Source organism: Trypanosoma cruzi, genomic scaffold, assembly GCF_000209065.1.
Source record: "Trypanosoma cruzi strain CL Brener 1047053517113 genomic scaffold, whole genome shotgun sequence".
Taxonomy (NCBI): domain Eukaryota; phylum Euglenozoa; class Kinetoplastea; order Trypanosomatida; family Trypanosomatidae; genus Trypanosoma; species Trypanosoma cruzi.
In genome coordinates this window covers 12,369-36,443 of record NW_001849374.1, presented here as the reverse complement: position 1 = coordinate 36,443, position 24,075 = coordinate 12,369, and the positions used below count along the sequence as shown (strand labels likewise).

The 24,075-nt window shown below is 53.1% G+C and overlaps 6 protein-coding genes, 2 non-coding genes and 2 pseudogenes across 8 annotated transcripts, besides 7 other annotated features; 7 read left to right on the top strand and 3 right to left on the bottom strand.

Moving 5' to 3' along the window:
* Positions 1-3,222: a sequence feature (areas merged during assembly that could not be assigned to a particular haplotype. This can correspond to areas where the two haplotypes were merged or to regions with more than two copies in the genome that were merged during assembly.).
* Tc00.1047053508979.90 (uncharacterized protein) lies at positions 125-1,567 on the bottom strand (the record flags this gene model as incomplete). The annotated part of the gene is made up of 1 exon (XM_805914.1): positions 125-1,567. One exon carries the CDS (start codon positions 1,565-1,567, stop codon positions 125-127), a length of 1,443 nt encoding a protein of 480 aa, XP_811007.1.
* Positions 1,834-2,943, bottom strand: Tc00.1047053508979.80 (hypothetical protein, conserved; the record flags this gene model as incomplete). Its single annotated transcript, XM_805913.1, has 1 exon — positions 1,834-2,943. The coding sequence occupies one exon, from the start codon at positions 2,941-2,943 to the stop codon at positions 1,834-1,836; it is 1,110 nt and encodes a 369-aa protein (XP_811006.1).
* Positions 3,223-16,079: a sequence feature (areas not merged during assembly with more than two copies in the genome that could not be assigned to a particular haplotype).
* Tc00.1047053508979.71 lies at positions 4,243-4,995 on the top strand (annotated as a pseudogene).
* Positions 5,374-5,463, top strand: Tc00.1047053508979.68. The gene has a single exon (XR_008255582.1). It is a non-coding gene; the product is annotated as a C/D small nucleolar RNA (snoRNA), TB10C1C1 (small nucleolar RNA).
* On the top strand, positions 5,501-5,567 carry Tc00.1047053508979.64. Its single transcript, XR_008255581.1, has one exon. It is a non-coding gene; the product is annotated as an H/ACA snoRNA, TC10C1H1 (small nucleolar RNA).
* Tc00.1047053508979.60 (mucin-associated surface protein (MASP), putative) lies at positions 7,834-9,102 on the top strand (the record flags this gene model as incomplete). The annotated part of the gene is made up of 1 exon (XM_805912.1): positions 7,834-9,102. One exon carries the CDS (start codon positions 7,834-7,836, stop codon positions 9,100-9,102), a length of 1,269 nt encoding a protein of 422 aa, XP_811005.1.
* Tc00.1047053508979.50 (trans-sialidase, putative) lies at positions 10,359-13,160 on the top strand (the record flags this gene model as incomplete). The annotated part of the gene is made up of 1 exon (XM_805911.1): positions 10,359-13,160. One exon carries the CDS (start codon positions 10,359-10,361, stop codon positions 13,158-13,160), a length of 2,802 nt encoding a protein of 933 aa, XP_811004.1.
* Positions 13,245-13,413: a sequence feature (A-rich).
* On the top strand, positions 14,180-15,052 carry Tc00.1047053508979.40 (uncharacterized protein; the record flags this gene model as incomplete). Its single annotated transcript, XM_805910.1, has 1 exon — positions 14,180-15,052. One exon carries the CDS (start codon positions 14,180-14,182, stop codon positions 15,050-15,052), a length of 873 nt encoding a protein of 290 aa, XP_811003.1.
* Positions 15,504-15,787: a mobile genetic element.
* Positions 16,080-16,829: a sequence feature (haploid, Esmeraldo-like haplotype).
* Tc00.1047053508979.30 (mucin TcMUCII, putative) lies at positions 16,702-17,394 on the top strand (the record flags this gene model as incomplete). Its single annotated transcript, XM_805909.1, has 1 exon — positions 16,702-17,394. The coding sequence occupies one exon, from the start codon at positions 16,702-16,704 to the stop codon at positions 17,392-17,394; it is 693 nt and encodes a 230-aa protein (XP_811002.1).
* Positions 16,830-24,075: a sequence feature (areas not merged during assembly with more than two copies in the genome that could not be assigned to a particular haplotype).
* Positions 17,605-17,686: a sequence feature (A-rich).
* Tc00.1047053508979.15 lies at positions 23,094-23,915 on the bottom strand (annotated as a pseudogene).

Here is a 24,075-nt window from a genome sequence, read left to right as displayed (position 1 = left end):
AACAATTTGCGTAGTCTTTTGAACTGCAATTGCTTCGCTTATTCCCACGCAATTTGAAGTTTTCATTTTTCCTTTGGCATCCAAATAATTTCTTGTGCCCCGAAACGATCCTTGGATCTCAATGTCAAAACTTTCGTCGACTGGCATGTGGATCAACAAGTGAGTTTAGCCAGGAGATTGATTCCAATGTAAGAGAGTCTCGTGAACTTCTGACCCCTTCTTCTTCGACCCCGGGAACTTGAGAAGACAATACAGGTACGAGAAGCGTTGTTTTACTTGCCAGATCACGATCAGCCCTTTCAAGAAGCGGCGTGATATCGACGGGCTTTCTAAAGGGTGGTATTTGCATCTGGTGGGAAGAAAAGAGAAAAAAACCTTCTTCAAACAAATTACCGTTCAGATTATCCCCAAACAACGGCCCAAACCGGCACTCACCTGCACTGCCGCTGACGTTGCCCATTGCCCCACGAGAAATAGCAGACGGCCCGTGCATATGTGAGCCCCTTCCTTGCCACATATCCTCCGAAGCTTCATCTGCACTCCCAAAAGAACGCAAGCCCCCAGACTGCCGATATAACTCGCAACCTAAATTGGGCGTATTCACCTGTCTGCCGACCGCTGGGTCGTTATCAGTACGTGAGAAAGATCGAGTAAAATTTAACTTTACATCACTTGAGTCATCTGCCACAACAAGGGGAAGGGAAAGATTATTCTGCACATTAGAAGAATCCAAACAAAATGGGTCAATTGCACGCGGTGTGGCTACTGCAATCAAGTTCTCTGGGCTCAAAGTGCTTTCTCGGCGAGAATCTGGGGCCTGAAACAAAAACATATCCTCTCTTGGCCCTGCAATTCCGCAAGAAGCACTGGGTGCCACAAAGAGGGAACCTTCTGTATCTGGTCTCGGAGCAAAAACTAAAGTGCCCTGATGGATAGCTGTCCCATTGGTTGAGGATGTGCCGCCGCTCATCATACCAGACGTCTCTTGTCTCGTCAAGGGATGAGAAATTGGTGAGCACCGTTTTGCTAGACCTTCTCCACAATTTCTTCCAACTCGCGCGATTGCACCCTGTGAGGGTATAATGCCCGGGTCCTCTGCCTTTATGCTTGTAGTGAGTATTGACTGTTCTTCACATGCGCAAATCCGATCATTAACAGCGGTGTCAATCGGCAGGCATTCTTCATAAAAGGAAAAACATTCTTCATTATGCATAAAAGATGAGGAAGTACTGGGACTTCCAAAAGAAGCATATCTCAATCGGTGTTGTGCAGCAACCTCCGCTTTCTGTTCACAAGCATCTCGAACTGTCGGTCTAACTAGACTTTTAACTTCCTCGATCTCCGGGAAAAAGACAATAACGTCAGGAGCAGCATTCGAATGTTTTTCGATTCCAAACTGAGCCGACTCACAGTTACCGCCAGAGATAAGCTCCGCCGCTGAATGCTTGGCGGCAGGAAGCTGAGAGTGGGTCGGTGTCCAAGTTAATTGTAGTTCTCTCGCATCGCCCCTACTAACTCCATCTCCTTCAGCGTTAGATACAAAATGCGGATGAGAACTCCCACCCATAAACAGTAAAAACACAAAGTAATGTTCAAGAATCGGCGTGTTATCTAAACTTCTTTTATTTCTTTTGTGCTAATAAACAATCACAAAGAAACAAAAAAGAATTTCATCGTTGTATTAAAAAAAAAAATGATTAGATAAGAAAAACGCAAAATTTATCCACGCACAGTGTTAAATGGGGTAGGAAGTAAACATTTGGGTTCACCTCCGAAGGTGTACATCTTCTTGAAGCACGTCACAATATTGACAAGAGACAAATGCCTTCCTTTTCAAAAGAAAAAAGGGAGGTTATCAAGATCAGAGCCCTTCTCACAATCCACAAAGGCGTCGGCGTTATTTCCCAATGCTTTTTTTGAGTAGCAAACTAAGGCCTCGCTCGGAAACGATATATGGCACACAGAAAAAATCCTTTTAACCTCAGCGAGATCCTCTTCCTCGTGTTGTTCACAAAGACTGCCTATATTCAAGCAATGCAGATCCGTGTGTGGTAGAGAACGCAGAAATAACAGCACAACCGAAATGCCGTTCCAACCACGTTTTTTTATGACATCTGCGTCAACAAATGCCTCAAGTGGGACACGAACAATGCCGAACCCTAATTCGTAAGCAACCATTTGTAGCTTTGCGTCTCCGTCGGGTATACGCATAAAGTGTGCCAAAATAGCTAACCGCGGGGCCAAAGATGTATTGCACTGATCCTTGGAAGCTGTTTCTTCAGACGATTGCAAGAGACATTTGCAAGTAGTGAGAAGGGTTTTAATGTCCACTCGGTAATATAATAAATCAGATCCCAATACCATACGAATATCTCCAGTTTTTACGTGGTTCGGAGAATTGGAAAATCTTCTTATAGTGGAAATAAGTCGAACCGTATCATCTTCACACCATTCCAACGGATACGCTACTAGGACACGATGTTCGTTATTCTCAAAGACCCCGCTGAAACCTTTACCGTTAATCTGTATGAGCGTTAAACCATTTCTTTCTGCACTCGCGCCAATCAAATTCAAACAGTCGACTGAAGCATCAGTAAATGCCACGGATAATTCTGGAAATAGCGCAGCCGCCGTAAATCCAACCAGTCCACAGCCACAGCCCAATTCAACAACCCAGGAACTTGGATATCTAAATGTGTCATACTCAAATGTATACGGCAATAATACCCTTCCAAACCTAGCAACAAAAGCTGCAAGTACCCGTGCACCTTCGTAAACCCGAAGGCCAGTTGAGCACGGCGACATATACTTGTCAGTTTCCTGCTTGTCATGTGGTGCCGTACACCGAATGTAATGATCCATTGCTGTGGCACAAGCAAGTTCAAAACTTAGTGATGAGGCGCCATTCTCGGCAGTAATCACCCCAAAATCCTCATAATGCATACGATATTGTATCAATTAAACTATATAGTGACGACAAAATGGAATTAATCCATATCAGAGCCACATTCTTAGAAAAGTACAACAATCAGATACGAATAATAAGAAAAAAGAAGGACTAAGCCAAATATAAAAAAAAACCGCGTCATTCTTCTTAAATTTCTAGCTTTGCCTTTAAAGTATGTTCTAACCAATAGTAAGCATTTCACTCCACCTTCCGTCGGGCCCTCTTTACCAGACGCATGGTATAGAAGTAGTAGAAGCCAAGCCCCATAACAATACACAAAAAACACAGGAACAGTAAACCAAAGACCTGAGCAGCCGCCACATCTACTTCCTTCATAAACAAAAACGGTCGAATTTTTTGCCTTTTATTGGTTGGAACATTTTCAAAGACAAAAGAAGGCAATGCACGATACAGGGCCAGCCAGCATAAAAGCGAAGGCCGTGACAAAGACATCATGAAATAATGTTAGCCTATTTCAACAAATACAAAAAAAAAGCGTAAAAGAAAAAACCGCACTGACCATGTGAAGGAATGATCAACCTCAGTACGAAAAGTAGTCCATAACCAACGGGTCTCGCAAAGCAATAAAAAAAAAAGCCTTCCATTTCACGCCTAAAAAGTTTTTCATTGCACACGCAATGGCAACCACATGAACAAGCCCCTGATTCAAAACGAAAAACAGCCCCTAAACCCCACAACCCGAGAAGAACCCCAACGAAAAACAGGGGACAGCGCCACTCTCACGAAGCAAGAAAAAAAGTCGACGGCTCAAAAAGCCCTCGTTGGAAGACAATGTGTTCTCTCGCTGTTGTTCTTTCGTTCTCTTTCCCCCGTGTCTTCTCAGACAAATACGACGGCCCGCCCGCCAGCCAGCATCGTGAAGCACGTACGCCCTACTACGCGGACCTGCGCGGCAACAGCGCAGCCCCGCGAGGGAAACACTGCTGGCTCCCGGCTTCCCCGGGAATGCGGGGAAAAAGGCCCCGACACCACGCCACGGCGGTCTCCCGTTGGGCTCTTCGCTTTGTACTGGAGGCCTCCGAATGGTGTGTCGCCCGGTCCGCCCACACGACCCTGGGCGGCGCGGAGGTGACTGGCGGTGTCGCCCCTGCCCGACAGGCCCGGCAATCGACCGTGATACGCGCAACGCCGGCGCCCACGTGTGTTTTTCGCCGCGGCCTCCGGGTCAGGCGCGCCGCTCCTGCGGGAACGTCGCTGGCGTTGCGGGGCGCGCCCCGATATGCGTTGGTGGCGCGGGAAGGCGCTCTTTTCCGCCAACGGAGAGAAGACCCTCGTGACGAGTGAGCGCGGCCACGCCAATCTCGGGCGGGATGAAACCGACACGGCGGCCGCGCTCGAGTTGGCTGGTCTCTTCCTCATCGCTTGGACCGCCCGCGGGCACGCCCAGGCCGGCGCGAAAAAACCGTCATGACAGGCCAGCCGAGAGACGACACGACCATGCCTTTCGTGGGTCTGAACGACACGATTGACAGGGACGGCAAATCGCTTCCAACGTCCCGTGTGCAAGGAACCGCCTTGCGCCGCCCGCGAGGATCGCTCGTGAAAGATTCGGCGTCGTTGAGAGTCTCATGGCCACAGCGCGTGCCACCATGGCGTCGCTCAAAGAATGGCGCGGCGGTCGCGACGCGACGTGGAAAATCGTTCCGTCCGCCACCGGAGCAGCCAAGGCGGTCGAGAAAGGCATTCCCGCGCCGAACGGCAGGCTGGCCGGCATGGCGTTCCGTGTGCCGACTCCAAACGTGTCGGTTGTCGACCTCACCGCGCGCCTGGAGAAGCCGGCGGCATACGAGCAGCTCCGCGCCGCCACCAATGCAGCCGCCGAGGGGAAGCCGAATGGCCTTCTTGGCCGCACGGAGGCCGAGGTTGTTTCCACCGACATGAACGGCGTCGCGCCGATGTCCGTCTTTGCCGTCAAGGCCGGCATTTACCTCAACGATCGCTTCGCGAAGCTCGCCTCATGGTGCGACGACGGGACCGGGTACTCCCACAAGGTGCTGGCCCTCGTTGCTCACACCTCAGCACACTGAAGCGGCCGGAGGGAAAATTTCGAAAGGAAACAACAACGGGCTTGGCGGGGGCGTCGGGAAAGGAATGTAAATAAGAAGGGAAAATTTGTATCTGCGAGCAATGAGAATTATTTAAGTGCAAAACGAAGGTTCAAAAACAAGGATCATACTTTGGCCGCTGACCTGCCACAACGGGGTGGATGAAGAGGGCGACGGGCGCGTACTGCGTGTGCGCTTGAAGCTGTTAGAGGCCTCTATTTTTGTTATTTTATTTGGCTTGGGTCTCTTTGATGTGTCCTTTGTTGCTCGTTTGTGGCCGTAAACTGAGTCACGTGATTGTGGTTGAGCGGGCGTTGTGCGCATGTGAAATGGGCGGTCTTTTCGCACCGCGGCAGCACGTGATGAGGAGCTTCTTATGTCTGTAACTCGGGAAATCTGAGTGTGTCACTGAAGAGCCAACGGAGGAATCGTTAGATGGTGACGCTGATGCCGCCCAGCCCAACAACCTCCACGAGACCGTGCCCGCCATCCCCTTTAATAGCGAGCGGACCCTCCGTGCGTCACCGCGAGCCGCTCGCCCACACCGGGGGAGAAAGGAGTGAGGCGGGAGAGGAGGACAGCGAGGATGTCGGCAGCCGCCGCGCACACAACTAGTGCCTGTTCCGCTCCGTACGTGACGTTTCCGTGCCTTTTCGTTTCACATTGCGATATCTGTTTGTTGTGTTGTTATGCTTTTTTTTGGTCGCGCCCACTGCCTGCTTCCGTGCGGTGTTCCTCCGTGGCATTTGGGTGTTGTGCAAAGGTTAGGTTTAGAGAAGCATCAGTGCAACCCGTAATTGTGGAGAGCAAAGAAAACAGTAAAAGCATCGATAAAACACAGAATAAACTTTTTTTTTTTTTTTGTTATACGACATTGTCACTATTCATTGATCGCCCGAGGGCTGTCCGTCGAAAAGTGGCCAACTTTCCCGTCTCGAATAACGCTGTCATGCGACATAGATTTTCTCCGAAGATTCGAATGCTCAGTGGTCGACGACGAGGGCATTCCCACAACATGTGCGATAGAGTTTCCCGTGGACCGTCGGGCGGCTCAGCGGGTGGTAGGGGCTTGCGGTAGAGTAGTGCCTGAAGGGTTATGATTGTCGTTGGTGCTTGCAGAGTTGCGTTATTCGTGTTTGACTTGTTGATACGCTTGGCATTTTCTATAGTGACCGGCGCGCGAGGCACCTGTTAAGAAGACGGTGGCGCCATTGTGGCATCCGCATGGGAGGCCCTCGCAAACTATTATAACGCCAGGCTGAGCACGTCCGGCATGTGCCCTCATACTGTGGACGGTCAAGCGCACTCTGCCGCAGGTTGGGCAGGAGGACGTCAATCCGCCGCTCGCTGGTCGACAAGGAGTTGCGGTGCTCACGTCGGGAAGAGGTTCCGGCGGAGGCAGAGGCGGGCCGGTCACCGCGGTGAGGGAGGGACGGCACCACCGACACAGAGGGTTCCTTGTGATCCGCAGGGCGCGTGCAGGCCTGTCGAAGAGTGGGCAGGAGTCGCATCGCGCCTGTGCGCAGTGCCGCCACTCGGGGACCGATGTCCGGGTCAACACCAGGAATAGAGTCCTCGCCACACCGACAGGCGCCTGTCACGCGGTGCGCGCCCTCCTTTTCCTCCTGGGCATCCTTCCATTATAACCGCTTCACTGCAGTGAGGAAGTCCATGTGCCAGGCATTGACGCAGTCCTGCGAGAGGAATCGTGCAATCGTGGCTTGTTTGTCAGCGGCCTCACTGCGTGGAATACCGCAGTGTGATGGGAAAATGTGAAGCCAGCTGGGTGAACTCAATCCGCCAGTGAATGCGGCACGGTACAAATCGCCTCGCTGACGTCGTCGTGCAGCGCCGGCGGTCCAAGGCGAAGCGCCTCCATCGCCGAGAGGGAGTCCGTGGCGAAAGGGACTCGCGTGGGCGATTGGGTTGCTGCTGCCAGGCGGGGAACTGGGAAGTGTCCGAGGCCATGCTCAGTGACAGGACACTCCGCTCGGCAGGTGCGTGCAAGGCTGCCAGCAGCTGCGCGGTGAGGTTCCACGGGGGGCTCGGGTGTCCGGGGAGTAAGGTGGCAGCGCAGCGGATCCAGACGCACGCACAGCGAGAGAAGACAAGCCGTCCAACGCCAACACAGTTGCCAGCGAATAACAACACGTTGACCATGAATAGGACACGTATGTTCGCACTGCCGTGGGCATGGACAGCGGCCCCGATTCACTCAGCAACAGTGATCTAATGCCCTTGGATGGTACAACAGCCACGCCTGAGCCCATCACAGTCCTAGCAAATGTTGAACGAGTGGTAACGTGTTGGGTGGCGGTGATGCCGCACCGACTTTTTCGACAACAACGTCCGAGAAACTAAGATCCCATCGGAGTTCAACGCAACAATACCCTTGGACCATGTCATTTTGCTTGAGCACGGGCAGTTCGTTGATTTGTTGGCCATGGCTTTAATTGGCAACATCACCGTGCATGTGTGTGTCTCGGGTGATGTTGCTTTTGATTCTGGGGCTGTGGGGCACTGCGGCGCTCTGCTGAAGTGTGAGGGAGGGGGGAACTGCGGTTTTTCGTGGAAGAATAACTGTGCAGCTTGCCAGCATCACTCAATGAGTTGTGTCAATAATTTAAGTTTTTTTTCTTTTGCTTATTTATTTTTGCTGCTTTTGCCCTATTGGAATAATCGGTATCCATGTGTTTTTTCCCAATGCTCGTTTGCTGTACGTTGTCATGAGTGACGTGTTTCTCCTCTTTGTTTTTGCTCTGCATTGACGGGGACTTAGTTTGTGCTGAAGGCTGCACGCAAGTGACAGGAGTGGTGGTGATGATGACTGGCCGTGTTCTGCTGGTGTGTGCCCTCTGCGTGCTGTGGTGCCTCACTGGTTTTGGAGATGCAAGGGACAACCGCTGCATTGAGGGTGATGGGAACGTCTTGACGCACACACATAATGGAGGAAATAACGGGCTGCGCCTGAAGGCGGATTTTGGGTTGATTTCCACCCAAATAGGATTAATAAAGGCGGTTGAAGCTGGGGAAAGAGAAGAAGAATCAGAAAGTGATAATGATTCATTGGTAAAAAAGGATAAAACAGCGCCTGGTAGTGAGCCCGCTGTTACTGGGGACAATGAAAGGCGTGGTACAGGAGTTGTGCAGGGTGTTGCAGGTGCTGGAACACCATCCCTGCCGGCGTCTGGGCCTGGAGTGTCACGGACAGGTGCAGAAACCAGGCAGTTACCTGTGGCTGTTCAAGAAGGGAATGAAAAAAATAACTTGGATCCTAAGAAAAAAGAGTCAAAGGAGTCCCAGGATCAAAACACCGATCAATTGCCCTCTCCATCTGGCAGCTCTTCCACTCGTTCTGATGAAAAGCTTTCTTCAAAGGTTACTTCCAAGATCACTCCATTGCCCAAGGACACGGAGACGGAATCAGGTGCCGATCGTCAGGATAAAACTGGAAGTGAGGAAGCGATAGAGGAAGAGGATGGGGACGAAGACAAGGAACAAAAACAAGAAAAAAACACATTACAACCCGAGAAACAAGAGGGTCAAAATAATGGAGGAGGAGCACCACCAGTACCTGCACCACCAACAGGTGAAGAAAGCCCAACAGCAGAAAAGGAAAGCTCACAGAACATAACCAAAGTAAAGAAGGAAAATACACCGTCAAGATCCAAAACGGACTCAGAAACAACGCAACCACCTCCAGGGGATGCTACACAAGGGCAGCACAGTCATGACACGGACACAAAGGATTCGACGAAGAATGCTGCAGCCGGCAGTCCAGCAGAAACAACAGCAACCTCATCTACCTCTACAAGTGGCAGCGGTGATCATGTCCAGAATAAGGCAGATGAGGATGATGCTCAAAGCTCTGAAGAACAACACGACAGCCTTGAAACTGGCAACTCCAACGTTGTTCCACCACTCAGTGATACAGCACCAAAAACAGCAAGGACAACCACCGACGCTCAAACACATGGTACGGTGACAAAGGTTGGCGACAGTGACGGCAGCACCGCGGTCTCCCACACCACCTCCCCTCTTTTGCTTCTTCTTACTGTTGCGTGTGCTGCTGCGGTGGTGGCCGCGTGAGAGTGAGGGAGAGAGAGCCGTGCACCGCCCGCACACACACTCTTCCTTCTCCCTCTGTGTGTGTGTCCCCTTGCATGGACTCTCGCCCTCACCTCACCCCACGAAGCACACACATAATGTGCCCATTGTATATATGCATGCACACCCATGCAGGCCCGTTGGTGCTCTCTTTTGTACGACACGCACCGCTGCCGTCCTGCCTGGCTGCATGGGCGGAGCACCGTAACTGTTTCCGTTTTGTTTTTATTGCATTGAGTGGGCGACCTCTCTCTCTCTCTCCCTCTGTATGTGTGTTTTGCTTTACGGGAGCAATGAGAGTGTGTGCGCTGGTCGTCCCACGCTTCGGCTTTTTGTTTTGTTTTTCTTTTTGATTTTGTGGTTGAGTGCACCCATTCCGCGGCTGCGTGTGTGTGTGTGTGTGTGATGATATGAGTAATTTGCGTGTGTGCTATCTGCCTCTCTCTGCCGTTGCTTTCTTCAGACTCTTTTGTGCCGCACAGCTGCTCTGCAAGTATAAGAGGTGACACACACATACACGCACACATACAATCATGCCATGCTGCACACGGTATGGAGCGGCGTGAGCGCTGAGAATGAACGCACGCACACGATTCTGGCTGCTGCGGCCCTTGAGATGGGGGATGAAGGGAGTCTGCAACGCTTGTCTTTCTCGTGCGTTGTTGAGGGTGCCTGAAGTAGGTGCGGAGCGATTTCCGCCCAGCAGCTACAGGTGCCGAAGCGTCTTTCTTGTTGTGTATTTGACGGCGGGGGCTTTTCCGGCTGTGCGGGGTGATGTGTGCCGGCGGCGGAGCGGGTGTGGCGGAGGAGACAACAGTGGAACGACTGGCGGTAGCGCGTGGGCTGCGGAGGGCGGCTGTGCCCTTTTGCCACCCGCTGGTTATTTTATGTTTGGGCGTCGCCTGGTGTGTGCTGACGCGTGGCAGAAGCGCCCGCCGTGGCTCCTGCTGGTGGTGGTAGTCGCTGTGTGTTCCGGTGCGGCGATCTTTCTTCTGCTGTTCCGTGTGTCTGTGTGCGTGAGTTGTTGTTGTTGGGAGTGACTGCGGCGGGGATGATGGTGCTACTCACTGTGGATGGGTGGCGGTGCTTATTCTTTCACCCATATTTTATTACCCTGTTTTCTTCATTTCTTTCACTCTCTTACGAAGAAAGCAAACAAGCGCTAATTGCTACTGTGAAATTGTAAGGCACTGGAAGGACCAACAGCACACACACATCGCCCACACACACATATTTCTATGCTCTCACGTGTTGCTGCTGTGAAGGCACCCCGCACAGACTACCGTCGCCGCGTGACCGGATCCAGCGAAAGGAGGAGGGAAGGAAAGAAGAGTGAGCCGCGGAGGCCCAACATGTCCCGGCGTGTGTTTACTTCCGCGGTGCTCCTCCTCGTGATGATTTTCTGCGGCACCTGTGGAGCTACGCAAGCTGTGGAACCGTCGTCTGATCCGAAGCTTCAATGGAAGGGCATCAGTGTAGGTGATGTAACTGTGAAATCGTTGAGTGCTCCCGGCCTTTTGAAAGTGGGGAATGACGTATTTGCCGTTGCCGAGGCGCAGTGCAAGAAGAATGATGGAGAAGATACCTTTACTGGCGTTGCATCCCAACTTCTCACGGAAACAGCAGATAACGAACCGGAGGAAGTGCTGAATGATGTGAAGGATACACTAGTTCTGGAGGAAGGCATATCCTCAGAGAAGACGAGAGTAGATGTGAGTCGACCGACAGCAGTTGTGGATGGAGATGATATTTACATGCTTGTTGGGAAATACAGTCGTAAAGGTGGTCAGGAGAGTGGTGCAGTTGACTGGGGACTATTGCTGGTGAAAGGGGAAGTCAGTGGTGAAGATGAAAGTAACAAACAAATTGACTGGAAAGATACCAACGCTGTGCCGAAGAAACCTATGGGCGACCAACAAAACTCCTTGAAGCGACTGATTGGCGGCGGCGGATCGGGTCTTAAGATGGAGGACGGTACGCTTGTGTTCCCAGTGGAAGGCACGAAGGAGAAGGATGACAACGGAAAGGATGAAAAAACCGTGTCGCTGATTATATTAAAGGATGCTGAGAGTTGGACGCTGTCGAAGGGGATGTCTGACGATGGCTGCAGTGATCCCTCCGTGGTGGAGTGGAAGGACAAGCTCATGATGATGACTGCGTGTGATGGTGGCCGCCGCAGGGTGTACGTGTCCGGCGACAAGGGGGAGTCGTGGACGGAGGCCCTCGGGACACTCTCGCGCGTGTGGGGCAACAACAAAAAGGAGGGAGAAGGGAAGGCCGTTGGGAGCGGGTTCACCGCAGCGACAATTGGTGTTGGAGATGATGAGAAGAAAAATGTGATGCTCGTTACTCTGCCGGTGTATCCCAAAGAAAACCAAAAGGAAAATAAAAAGGGCGAACTCCATCTTTGGCTGACGGACAATACGCACATTGTTGATATTGGGCCGGTATCCGGGGAAGGTGAGGACGTTGCCGCCAGCGCCCTGTTGCACAAAAGTGTTGAAGGTGAAACTAATGAGGAGAAGAAGGAGTTGATTGCACTGTACGAGAAGAAGAAGGGCGATGCGGAATCATCACTCGGTATGGTCTCTGTGCTTCTGACTGAGCAGCTGCAGCGGGTGAAGGATGTGCTGGCGACCTGGAAGGAGGTGGACGGCCGTGTCTCCGAGCTGTGCCCTTCTGAGGGTGCTGTGAAGGGTCCCTCAACTGACAGTGCCTGCAGCGCTACTGTTAAGATCACGGATGGGCTGGTTGGCTTTTTGTCCGGCAACTTCTCTGATGACACATGGAGGGACGAGTACCTCGGGGTGAACGCCACAGTAAAGAAGGGAACGAAAGAAGGAGTGCCAGCAGGGGTAGCAGAGACTGCAGGGTCTTCTGATGGAGTGACGTTCCGGGGAGCGTGGGCGGAGTGGCCTGTTGGCAGGCAGGGGGAGAATCAGCTGTACCACTTTGCGAACTACAACTTCACTCTTGTGGCGACGGTGTCCATCGACGGTGTGCCGAAGCAGGAGGGCCCGATTCCATTGATGGGTGCGATATTGAAGAATGCAGAGAATCCAGTACTCCTGGGACTGTCGTACAACAACAAAGAAAAGAAGTGGACATTATTGTGTGGCGACGGAAAGAAGACGGAGCACAGCAGCACTTGGGAGACAAAAACGGATACAACACGGTACCAAGTGGCCATTGTGCTACAGAACGAAAAACAGGGTTCCGCGTACGTCGATGGTCAGCGTGTGTTGGAGAATGTGCAATGCCAATTGGAAGGTAAGGAAGATAAAAACATTTCCCACTTCTACATTGGAGGGGATGGAAGCAACTCGTGGAGCCAAGAAGACGTGTCTGTGACTGTGAGGAACGTCCTGCTGTACAACCGCCCGTTGGATGACAGTGAGATTACTGCGCTTAACACAATTAAAGCCCCGATTACGCCTCCGAAGGAAACAAATGCGCAGGAAGTCGTGTTGCCTTCTCCTGGTGGAACACCGCATGCGGGACAGGAACCTTTGAATGGAGGTGAAGGTGCTGACGGTGGAAGTGCATCCCCATCAGCAGTGTCCGCTTCAACGACTTCCTCAGGAAGTGGGCAATCTGTGAACCAACTCGCGCCAGGAAAGCCTCCCGATGGAAATGCAGATGTGGATGTCTCTCCCTCGTCTAGCGGTAACCCAACGGTGGGGGAGGGGAGTGCAGATACGATACAGGGGGATGGACCGCACACACCCTCCGTGGGTAATACCCCCGCCGCCGCAGATACAAACGTTCTTACCGCTAAAGGCGAGGGGCACGATGGACCCGCATTGACACGTGATGTGAGCGTGAGCTCTGGTGCGGATGGGGAGACGGCAGGAGGAACGGATGCGCAGGAGGAGGAGGGAATCCATCCGCAGGACAGGGACGTAAATGCTACGGCCCTCGGCAGTAGTCTGGGAAATTTGTCGCAAGGGAATAACAGCGATGCCGGCACTGTGTGTGGGAGGAGGGTGCCGCCGCTGCTCCTTCTGCTGTTGGGACTGTGGGGGTTTGCGGCTCAGTGAGGCGTGACTGGATGACGCGTGGAACACTTGCGACCTCCCCAGCAGAGAATTGCGTCCAAGAACTAATTCTTTCCCTTCAAATAATTTTTCCTTTTTTTTATTATTTTAAATTTAATTTTCCTGTTTGCTACTTTCTTTTTGTTTTTATTTTATGTGCGTAATTTTAAACTTTTTTTTGCGTTTTTTTCATGTTTTTGTTTTTCCTTTTTGTTTTTTATTTCTCAATTTCTTCATTTCTTTCTTTTTTGCTTTTGGGGCAGTCATTATGGACGTTTTTCTTTTCTACTCTTCCCTCTTTTAATTGTTTCTTGCTGCACTCTTCCTGCGAGGGGTGCCGTGTGTTTCCGCCCAACTGCTCCACTCGCACACCCACCGACACGCTCATGACGACGGCCCTGTGCGCCTCGCCTGCTGCACGCATGAGGAGGGGCCGCGACGAACGGCGCGCTGAGGGAGCCGTGACGTGTGGGCGTGCGACGAGGGCCTGTGGGGCGGCGCACACATTTCTTTCCCTCTTGTTTTGTTTTCTTGCGGCCAGGGCGGGCAGACACCCGCAGCGCCACACACACAGCCACACCCTGCCGCCGTGTTTTTAAGATTTTTTTTTGTGTGTATGTTTGTATGCTGCCACCGTGCGTGATTGTTGATGTCGGGGCCGTACCGCATGTATCGCTGCCATCCAGCTGTGCCTCTTGCTGTGTTGATGTGCCTCCCTGTGCTCCTCCTCTTTCCCGCTCCTCCAGCACACAGACATAAGTAGTTGCACAGTGCTCTGCAAGAATGTATTTGCACTGCCGGGTGTGTGTTGCTCGGTGTGTGCTGGCGCATGACGGACGGTGCCACGATGGCCTCCTCTGACGGTGACAGTCGCTGTGTTTTCGGCACACTTCCACAAGACTCTTCCTTGTATCTCTGTGGGAGTGATTGCAGCAGTAGCGTGATCTGTGGCAGCGGCTGTTGGTACTGCGGAGAACGAGGCGACGAAGAACAAGAGGCCGCACCTGCTGGACGCGATTACGATGGCGGATGAAAGCTGTTTTGTTGCCTTTGCTTCGTACATTGCTAAGAATGCGCCGTGTCGCCGCCTGACGGGATGCCTGCACTCGGAGCCCTTCGAGGCATTGTTTTGTTTCATTCAGGGTGATGCCACAATCATCATGGCAGCACCTTCCCTCAACGGCTTTGAGTGCGACAATACGAATGACGGCAAAGAGAGCGATGAGGATTATGGTGACGACTTGCACCGAGGGGCGGATTATTTGCGTGTCTTGGCACACGAATCCCGGGAGGGTTTGGATGCCGTCCCCACAATTCCCGGCCTTGAGGAACCGTTGGCCTTCGCGCTGTCACCCGCCGTAATTAGTGCCCCCTGCGTTGAGGCTGATCCATTTACCGTGGAGTTCACGCAGCAGCTCTCGAGTGTTTGTGCTGCTGGTCCCGCGTTGGCCCATTCGCATGTATTTCAGCGTTGCCTGGCGGATGATTTGATGTGTGTTGTCCAGGCCGCCGCCTCGAGTTTTCTTTTGCTGCCCAATAATAAACACTTTGCGTTGCGGCGGGTATTTGTTTGCGTGGCCGTCGACGCACGTGGCGATGCTCAACGGGTGTGTCTTTTGTTTGGCGGGCACGAGGGAGACTTCGGTGTGTGCCGACAGCACCGCGAAAGTCTTCGTCGACGGATGGAGGCGAAAATAAGGGGGGTCTGTCTGCTGCATCTCTCAAGGCAGCTGCGGGGCACTCCGGACGCACAGAGTGAATGGATGTATGCCGCGCAGCTGGGGAGACCAGTTTTCTTCTCCGCCCTCCGTTGCCGGGGGAATCGAGAATCCACAGCGCCACTGCCAGCTGCATTTTACTGCTGGGGATCGACTGTGCTGAAGTTGCTCATCTAATGTGAATCGCGGCGTCAGTGCAGGAAGACACTTTCACGCATTACGAGTAGTTGCCCCAGCCTCGAGCTCATCAATATTTACAGCGGGGAGACATGCATCTTGGTGGCCGGTGACGTTCAGGCGAGTGTGTTTCACTTCACCCGCCTCGTATTTGTGGGGACACTGCGCATCGACCCTCCCCAACAGTCCCACCACCTTCGCTTCCCCCGCCGACCGTTGCCATCTGCTGACGGTACAGTTGTTTGGCTCCGCCAATAATGCACTCGTGAAGCGTCCTCTCCGCACGCTGCAGGATTATTGCCGTGGAGGCGTTGATGGCATATGTTGCGGGTGTGGCGTCGACAGATTCATCCACGCATTGTCTTAGAAACATGACTTTGAGTCGTGTCAGTCACGCCGTGTTTCCCTTTTTTCTTGCTGGGAGTCCTGTGGGTGTGTTTGAGCCCCTTTTAGGAGCCTGTGCAGAGAATGATCGCGGGAGAGCCGGCTGCCTTAATGAATGTATATATATATACCCTGACAAAACGAATATACACTTCTTTACGACACTTTTCTGCCGTATGAGTTTTGGGAAGGCCACGACTTTAGGGAGCCGACAGCGGCCGGATAATTCTTTATTTTTACCATCGCACCCACCCCCTTTTGGTTCCCACCACGCGGCGGGGTCTTGTGGCTGCAGGATCCCAAAAGTGTGCCACGTCGTAAGTAATAAATAAATACGTGTATCCTATCCGAATAGAGTGAGCGGGCCACAATTGTGGCTGACGGATGGTGTATAAACATACAGCTACCTGGTGCTGAACTTTGAGGGTGTGGTGAATCCACTCTTATTCCGTTGATCCCTCACTTATTTCTATCGTTTTTGGTTTCTATTATTGATAAACTCAGGATTCGGCCAGCGGCCCGGAAGATTATTCTTTATTGCAGCACTGTAACAAAGGGAAGCAGGAACAAAACAAAAACCGAATTCTTGGCCGCACCAACACAAGAAACATTCACAAGAGGAAAATAATTGTTAACCCTGCGGAAATCCCCAACACACGATCCAGGCATGAAGGTTTGCCGTCTGCAAAAACAAAACAACACATGCAGACATCTGCCAACATCCGAACAGAAACACAAATAAATTTATGCTTCATTCCATTCCTTGCGTTTATTTTTGCGTGTTCAGCTGCTGCTGCGATGGTGGCTGTGCCTGCATGAAGTGGTGTGCGCCGAATATGAGCGAAGACCAAAGACGACTGAAGTGTTGCTTTGTGGTGAATATTGGCTGCACTTCCCGTGGACCAACAACTTGCGTGGTGTGCGGGGATCTCTTTTTTTATTGTTACTTTGCTTTTGCGTTGCTGTGTGCGCTGCACCTTCTTGTGTGTGTGTGCGCACCCTCCGTGAGGGGTGCCGACACGACGGACCGCTCTCGCCGTATGTGCATGCGGTGGAGCCTTGTGTGCCGCTCCTGTTTGCTTCTCCCTCTTCCATCCGTGTGTCGTGCGTGGTGTGCGGCGTACGGTGCATGCCTGGCCGCTGCCCTCTCCTCATGTGGTGTGCCTTCTGTGTGTGTCTGCCGCACCTCTCGTCTCCCCTGTTGCTCTCCATGTCCCTCACTGTGCAGATAAGCTCCACACCACTGAACGACCACACTCACGATTATGATGACGTGCCGTCTGCTGTGCGCCCTGTTGGTGCTTGCCCTGTGCTGCTGCTCGTCCGTGTGCGCTGCAGCGACTGGTGAAGTCAAACTCCCCAGCTTGGGTTCTTTGTCCTCTGAGTCGCAAGTGGAGGACGATCCCGATGAGGAACCGGGTTCAGGTACAGGGTCCAGTGAGGAAGGGAAAACAAAAGTGCCAGTGACCCCAGGTTCTTCCGGTGCCGTAACGCAATCAAATGAGGCGGAAATGCCGGTACGGACAGGAGAAAAGAAAGGTACGACAGAAGATGAAAATGATACAACAGCGCCAAAGTCGCAAAGTAAGGGGTCCACTGTGGAACAGGGAGAGGCTGACGTAGATGGTGGAAAAAGTTTGACAGCTCCGAAACGGCAGTCAGGCGATGCTATCGATACTGTACACGAAGAAGATGGGAGTACGACAGGGCCACAAAGCCGCACGACTAAATCCGCAGACCAAACAGATCGAGAAACCAAAGATGCTGCCGCGACGACCACGACGACCACCACTACAACAGAGGCACCAAGTGCTACGACTACAGAGGCGCCAACTACGACGACCACCCGCGCACCGTCACGTCTTCGCGAAATCGACGGCAGCCTCAGCAGCTCTGCGTGGGTGGGTGCCCCGCTGCTGCTTGCCGCATCCGCGCTGGCGTACACCACTGTGGGCTGAAGAGGTGTGTGCGGGCTGTGCGTGCCAGCACTCAACCGCGGGGATTTGTGCGTGTGTGTTGTGGTTCACTGTATAAATAAGAGGAAATAATGATTGTGTTTTGCTTCACTTGCTTCTGCTGCCGTGCTGTGTGCTCCGCGTTGTGCCCCGCATCCGCCACGTTGAACGCATCGCGGACTCACTAATATGCATGCGCACTGGAGCCCTGGGTTTGTTTTTGTTTTCTTTTTAATTTCTTTTTAATTATTGTTTTTTAATTATTGCTTTTTAATTATTGTTTTTTATTGCTTTTTAAACTTGTGGTTTGCGGTGCGGTGTGCGAGCTCTGCAATCGTACTGACTCCATCTGTCTCGTGGTGTGTGCGCTGCTGCTGCTGGGGTGCTGCCATCTGTTGCTGTGCGTGGTGTGGCGGCTGTGTCTATCTTTTTGCTTTTCACTCTGTTGACGTGGTGTTAGTTTTTGCTGAAGGCTGCAGGCAAGTGACAGGAGTGGTGGCGATGATGACTGGCCGTGTGCTGCTGGTGTGTGTCCTCTGCGTGCTGTGGTGCGGTGTTGTGGTGCCAGCAGTTTGTGGTCTTGTCAGTGACAGAAGTGTTGTGGAGGAGGATATGGTCTTAACTTGGTATCCTGAGGCTGAGAAGGATTGCGAGGAAAAAAATACGAAGGAAGGAAAGTTGGATGTGTTGGGGTTTAAGATGTGTATGCATGAATCGATGAAGGGGATTTGTGACATGGTTTTCCCCACACGGAGAAGCACCGCACCGCACTGAAGTCGCTGCGCACACAACCCAAACGCCACACGGCATCGAAACAGCAGTGCCAGGAGGCGATCTCTGCTGCCGCAGGATCAGCCAGCTTCCACAAGCACGCCAATCGGCCCGCAGGAAACCTTGCACCATCTGCTTCTAGAATGTCCAGGCACCTTGGCTGTGCGTCAACGGCCGGGCATTGAACAGGACCTTCGCCTCGGAAAGTTCTCTCAATGGCAGTTGCTTCATAGCAGGAAGCTTTTGTCGTTGCTCGACTACCTCTTCGGCACTCAGATGGCACTGTATAGCTAGACGCGCTGGTAAGTGTAGGAAAAAAAAAAAACAACTGGAGACCCCCTGGCTCAGCCGGCCACCTCAACGTGGTGCCATGGTCTAGTACTCTTTGCTAGAGAGGAAGCTAAGCGCCTGCTGCCCATCCGCTGCGCGCGGAGATGCAGGAGGCGCCGCACAAACGGGTCGGAAGGGCACCAGATGGAGCCATTTACATGGCTGCCCGCGGAGCGGTATTTCTATCCGCTGCTGAATTCCATCGGCGCTTATCAGCGCTATACATACCGTTTGCGTGCCGTATGTGACGCGCAACGGCAAAAGCTACTGCTAAGCGGAGACATTGAGCAGCACCCAGGCCCCATAGCAGTACTCCAGATGAACGTTTCTTGCCTCACGCCGTCAAAACTCGCAACATTAATGGCGCAAGGAGCAGACATAATAGCCATTCAGGAGACTTGGAAGTCGTCAGAGCAGATCGCCAGCATGCACACTGGAGATTATGTGCTCTATGCACAGTCGCGCATCGGCAAGGGAGGCGGTGTGGCGGTGCTGGTGCGGAAAACTCTCCGCTCCAAGCGTATACCTCTCACCATCCCCCAGCATGACACCAGCCTTGAAGTGGTGGTGGTCCAGGTTGCTCTGGACCAGAACCGTGATCTTATTGTAGCGAGTGCCTATATGAGACCACCACCGCAAGTAACGCAATCCTTCAGGCGGTTAGCAAACTGCCTTCCAGCCTCGTCGCCGCTCCTGCTGTGCGGGGATTTCAACATGCATCACCCACAGTGGGAGCCATTCTTGGAGACTTCTCCAAGCGAGGTTGCTGCAGAATTTTTAGAACTGTGCACGGATGCGGGACTCACCTTGGTTAACACCCCTGGTGAGATCACGTATGCCCGTGGCACAAGAGAACGATCCTGTATCGGTCTGACATGGTCAAAGCATTTGACTGTGCCGGATTGGTCAGCTTCCGTATCGCCGCTTAGTGATCATTATATGCTGACATTTACGCTGCATCAGGCATTTAAGGATACCATACCTTCGGCACCCCCTTCGGCACCTAAGTTTTTCTACAGTTGGGGGAAGTGCAAGTGGGATTTATTCATCAAGGACTTCGACGCACAACTTCCGGTATACGACTATAAAAAGCAGTCCACCGGCATCAAAGCTTTCACGAGAGCGCTTATAACTTCGTATCGACGACATTGCCCCCGCGGCATGCACAAGGACGGTCCCAGGCTTTGGGACGACACTCTCATGGAGGCAGAGCGGATGGCTACCGACAGCAAGGCCCGCTATCTACAGTCACCGACGCCCGACCGTGAGGCCGAAATGCAACGGACAAGGAGTCAATTCTTCCTCCTACTCCGAGAGCGCTTGCGCAACACGTATCTACGCCGCATCAGCAAGTTAAATACAGGCGAGCCACTCGCATGGAAATACATTTCCGGACGAAAAAAGGCATCACTTCCATCTCCCACATCAATTTTATTGGGAGATGGTCAACGCACTTACAAAACAGCAAGGAGAGCAGCGAATGCTCTCAATCGCATCTTTCTTCCACTTCACCCCTCTCACAAGGCAGTTAGGTTTTCCAAAGGCATCAACAGACAGAGTGCATCTTTGAACATTAATGCTTCTTCTATTTTTGGACCACAGAACAGCAACAAGTCTATCTTTACATTTACATCAGGGTTTTGTCACTGCCCTCTTGATGCACCTTTTAATCGTACGGAACTGCTTGCTGCGCTACGTAATACGCCGTATGGCAAGGCCCCCGGACCGGATGAAGTCTACAGTGAGGCACTGCGACATATTTCGTCAAAGGGCCTCCGATTCCTTCTTCGTTGCATTAACCACAGTTGGACGACCGGTACGATCCCGGTTGAGTGGAGACGCGCTACCATCGTCCCACTCTTAAAACCCGGTAAGTCGCCGGAACTGCTTGAGTCATATCGACCCATCAGCCTTACCTCCATTGTGAGTAAGGTTGCTGAGAAAATGGTACTGAAGAGATTGCTTTGGGTGTGGACGCCGCACCCCCACCAGTATGCATATCGTAGTATGCGTACTACGACGATGCAGCTGGCACACCTGATACACGAAGTGGAGCATAATAGAAATCACTATTTCCAAGTGAGCCTTCCCAAGAAGAGCGGTATTGGCAATCAACTCCACTACAGACCCCATCGGACCCTGCTGGTGTTGGTTGATTTCAGCAAGGCTTTTGACTCCATAGATCATCGAGTCCTCAGTCGCTTGCTGGCTAATATTCCGGGGGTGAATTGTAGAAGGTGGCTTAGAAACTTTCTATGTGGTCGCTACGCGAAGACACGAGTTGGCCACAGACACAGCGATCGGCGTCCCATGCAGCGAGGAGTTCCTCAGGGGTCCGTGCTGGGACCATATTTGCTCTCCCTTTACGTACACCCACTTCTCAATCTGCTGAACAGCTTTGCGGGTGTCACAGCAGACATGTATGCGGACGACCTCTCTATTATCGTTAAGGGGCAGTCCCGGGAAGACGCCATTCCCACTGCCAACATGGTTCTTCAAAAGCTGCATGCGTGGAGTCAGGAAAATGGCCTGGCCATCAACCCGTCAAAGTGTGAAGCTGCTTGGTTCACACTCTCCACGCACACGGAGTCAGATTATGATCGTGAAGGAAGGTGGCCCCTGGTAGTGGCTGGATGTCAAATCCTAGTCATGACCATGGGGGCATCGCGAACTACGAAGCTTCTCGGCATGGATCTCGATCCACGACTGACGCTAAATGTGGCGGCCACCAAGCAATGCGCTGCCACTTTGCAACGGATATCGCAGCTACGCTGCATAGCGCACAAAGAGGCGGGACCATCTCCACATGACCTACGCACGTTCGTCATTGGATACGGTGCTTCCAAATTACGCTATGGCAGCGAGCTCATATGGGCAGTAGCGACGGATTCAGCGAAGAACGAGATGCAAAAGACTTACGCAACTCTAGCACGCATTGCCAGCGGAGTTCCGAGCACTGTCGACCCGGAATCCGCACTACTGGAGACTAATATGCCGCCGCTCCACGTCCTTTGCCTGCGCGCGCGGCTCTCAATATTTGAGAACACACGCGCATGTCAGATGGACTGGATGCGGAGACCCCCGCCTGAGCCACCGCCTCGCGCCGGTTTCCGCATCTCGCCATTATCTCGGGACGAGCTATATGCCTTCGTAGACGCATACACAAAGGAATACGGCATCACCGAGAGCTCACCACGCGAAGAGCGGTTCTTTCGCAGCTCCATTCCTCCCTGGTTTGCGGCCTCCGCTCACCGGGTCACCATCGGTGTGGAACTTCCGATAGACCACTCAATAACGGACGAAGAGGAGCTGATAAGGGAAAAGCGCAGGGTCAGCGAAGAGACTCTAGCGCTGCACAGCCATCGTTCGTGGATACTCGCGACGAATGGCGGTGTCGACGTTCCCAAGTCAGCAGGGGTTGGAATACTGCTTTCATCCCTCAACTCATCGGAGATAATAGAAAAGGCCAGCATAAACTGCGGTGCACGCCCATGCAGCTACAGGACGGAATCCCGCGCACTGCTTCTAGCCCTAGAGAAGCTGATGATTCCTCGTATCCGCCACAGGCGTAAAACCCTGCTTGTGGTTACGGACAGTCAGTCTCTTCTAGCGGCTCTAAACAAGGGCCCGCTCAGTCATACAGACTGGACGGAGGATCAGATCTGGCAGCGTCTATTAACACTGATGCGTGCTGGCTGGTCCGTGCAGCTGCAGTTTTGCTACGAACATCGCGGAGTACATGCTAACGAGCCTGCAGATCAGCATGCGACGCAGAACACGGCAACCGGGCAACACACGGAGCATGGAATAGCACCCATACGGCACACGGACCTGCTGTCATGCATTAACACCAAGCTCACCAACAACTGGCGTAGTACCATGCATCAGGACACCCACCACTACCTGCTTGGCGGCACCAGGCCATCGGATCCAGGCGGCAAGCACATAATCACTCAGGAAGCCCTCGACCAACAGGAACGGATACACACTGCACGGGAAGGGTGCGGGGAATCCGAGCTCTGGGGTCGCCTGTACTGGACTGTGAGAGACTGCACGAACCAACGCCGTTTCCGCAACATCTCACCGGAACAGTCTGCTTTCATGCGCTCCAACGATCCAACTGCACCGGGACGGAAGCTGTTCCCCCGACGGCAAGGGAGGCCGACGCACCGCCTGTGGAGAGACGGCCCTCCACACAGCATCGAAAGAAGAAATGCCCGCACTGTGACGCCACACTGGTGGGACACACGAACCACATCGGTCACTGTCGGTGCTTTCATCCGGAACATCCTCCACCGCTTCCCGACCTCCACCGCGATTGCTGCGACATGGTCCTCCCCACACAAAAAAGGCACCGCACCGCACAGGAATCGCCGCGCACACAACCCAGACGCTGATCGGCACCGCAGCAGCACTGCCAGGAGGCAATCACTGCTACCGCAGGATCAGCCAGCCTCCACAAGCGCAACAATTAGCCCGCAGAAAACACTGCACCATCTGCTTCTAGAATGTACAGACGCTCTGGCTGTGCGCCAACGGCTGGGCATTAAGAAGGACCTTCGCACCGAAAGCTTCTCCCAATGGCAGCTGCCTCATAGCAGGAAACTCATGTCGCTGCTCGACCACCTCCTCGGCACCCTGATGACATCGTGTGGCTAGACATGTCGGTAAAAGCAGGGAAAATAATAATAATGAGCATTCCCGCCACTGTAGAGACGTGGTGCATCTTGCGATCCCGCTGGCGGCTCTCCTCTTCCACCGCTGTTTTTGCGCAAGAGGTCACCACAGTCATTTTTGTGGTTTGGTCGGCCTCGTGTTGTGCTCCGGGTTCTCCTCCTTCATCGCCCTGCGGTGCTTCCTTCGCCGTCCCTGGCACCTGTGACTGTCCCGTGACGGTTTGTTCCGAAGCCCGACTGCCCTGGGAGGTCCTCCCGCCACCAGCATGCACTCCACCCGCTGCCTGCTCAGATGCGTCGGAGCGTGGGGATGTTGTGCCTGCAGCTTGCCCTCCGCCCAAAGACTCCGGTCCACTTGCACGCATCCGAGCAGCAGACGCGCTGCCAGTGCCGGACGGATTGCAAGTGCCACTTCGCAGTGGGTCGCTGCTGGATTGGCCCTGCCTCGTCGGAGCAGTGAGTGCTCCTCCCGAGGTGGGATTGGGGTCCTCACCCACGGTGTTTCCTCCACCCTCCTCCTCTTCCTGATTGCTATTGTCCTCAGAGTTCACATTCTCTTTCGTCCAGAGCCACCGGCCACGGGTCCACCTTCCGCAGCCATCACACCCCGCGCGTGCCCAGCAGTCACCGCGCCATCACCCGCGGGCAGCACACGCACCCCGTCGCGGCAGCCCTCACTCACACGCACGAGCAGCTGCGCATCACTGCAGGAGCCAACAGGACGCAGAGCACACGGCCAGTCATCATCACAAACAGTGGAGTCGCCTAACGCTGCGGAGCCAACCTGCGATAGCACGAGAAAAACAAAGAGAGACACGGCCGCTACACCACGCACAGCAACAAATGGCAGCACCCCAGCAGCAGCAGCGCACACACCACGAGACAGATGGAATCAGTACGATTGCAG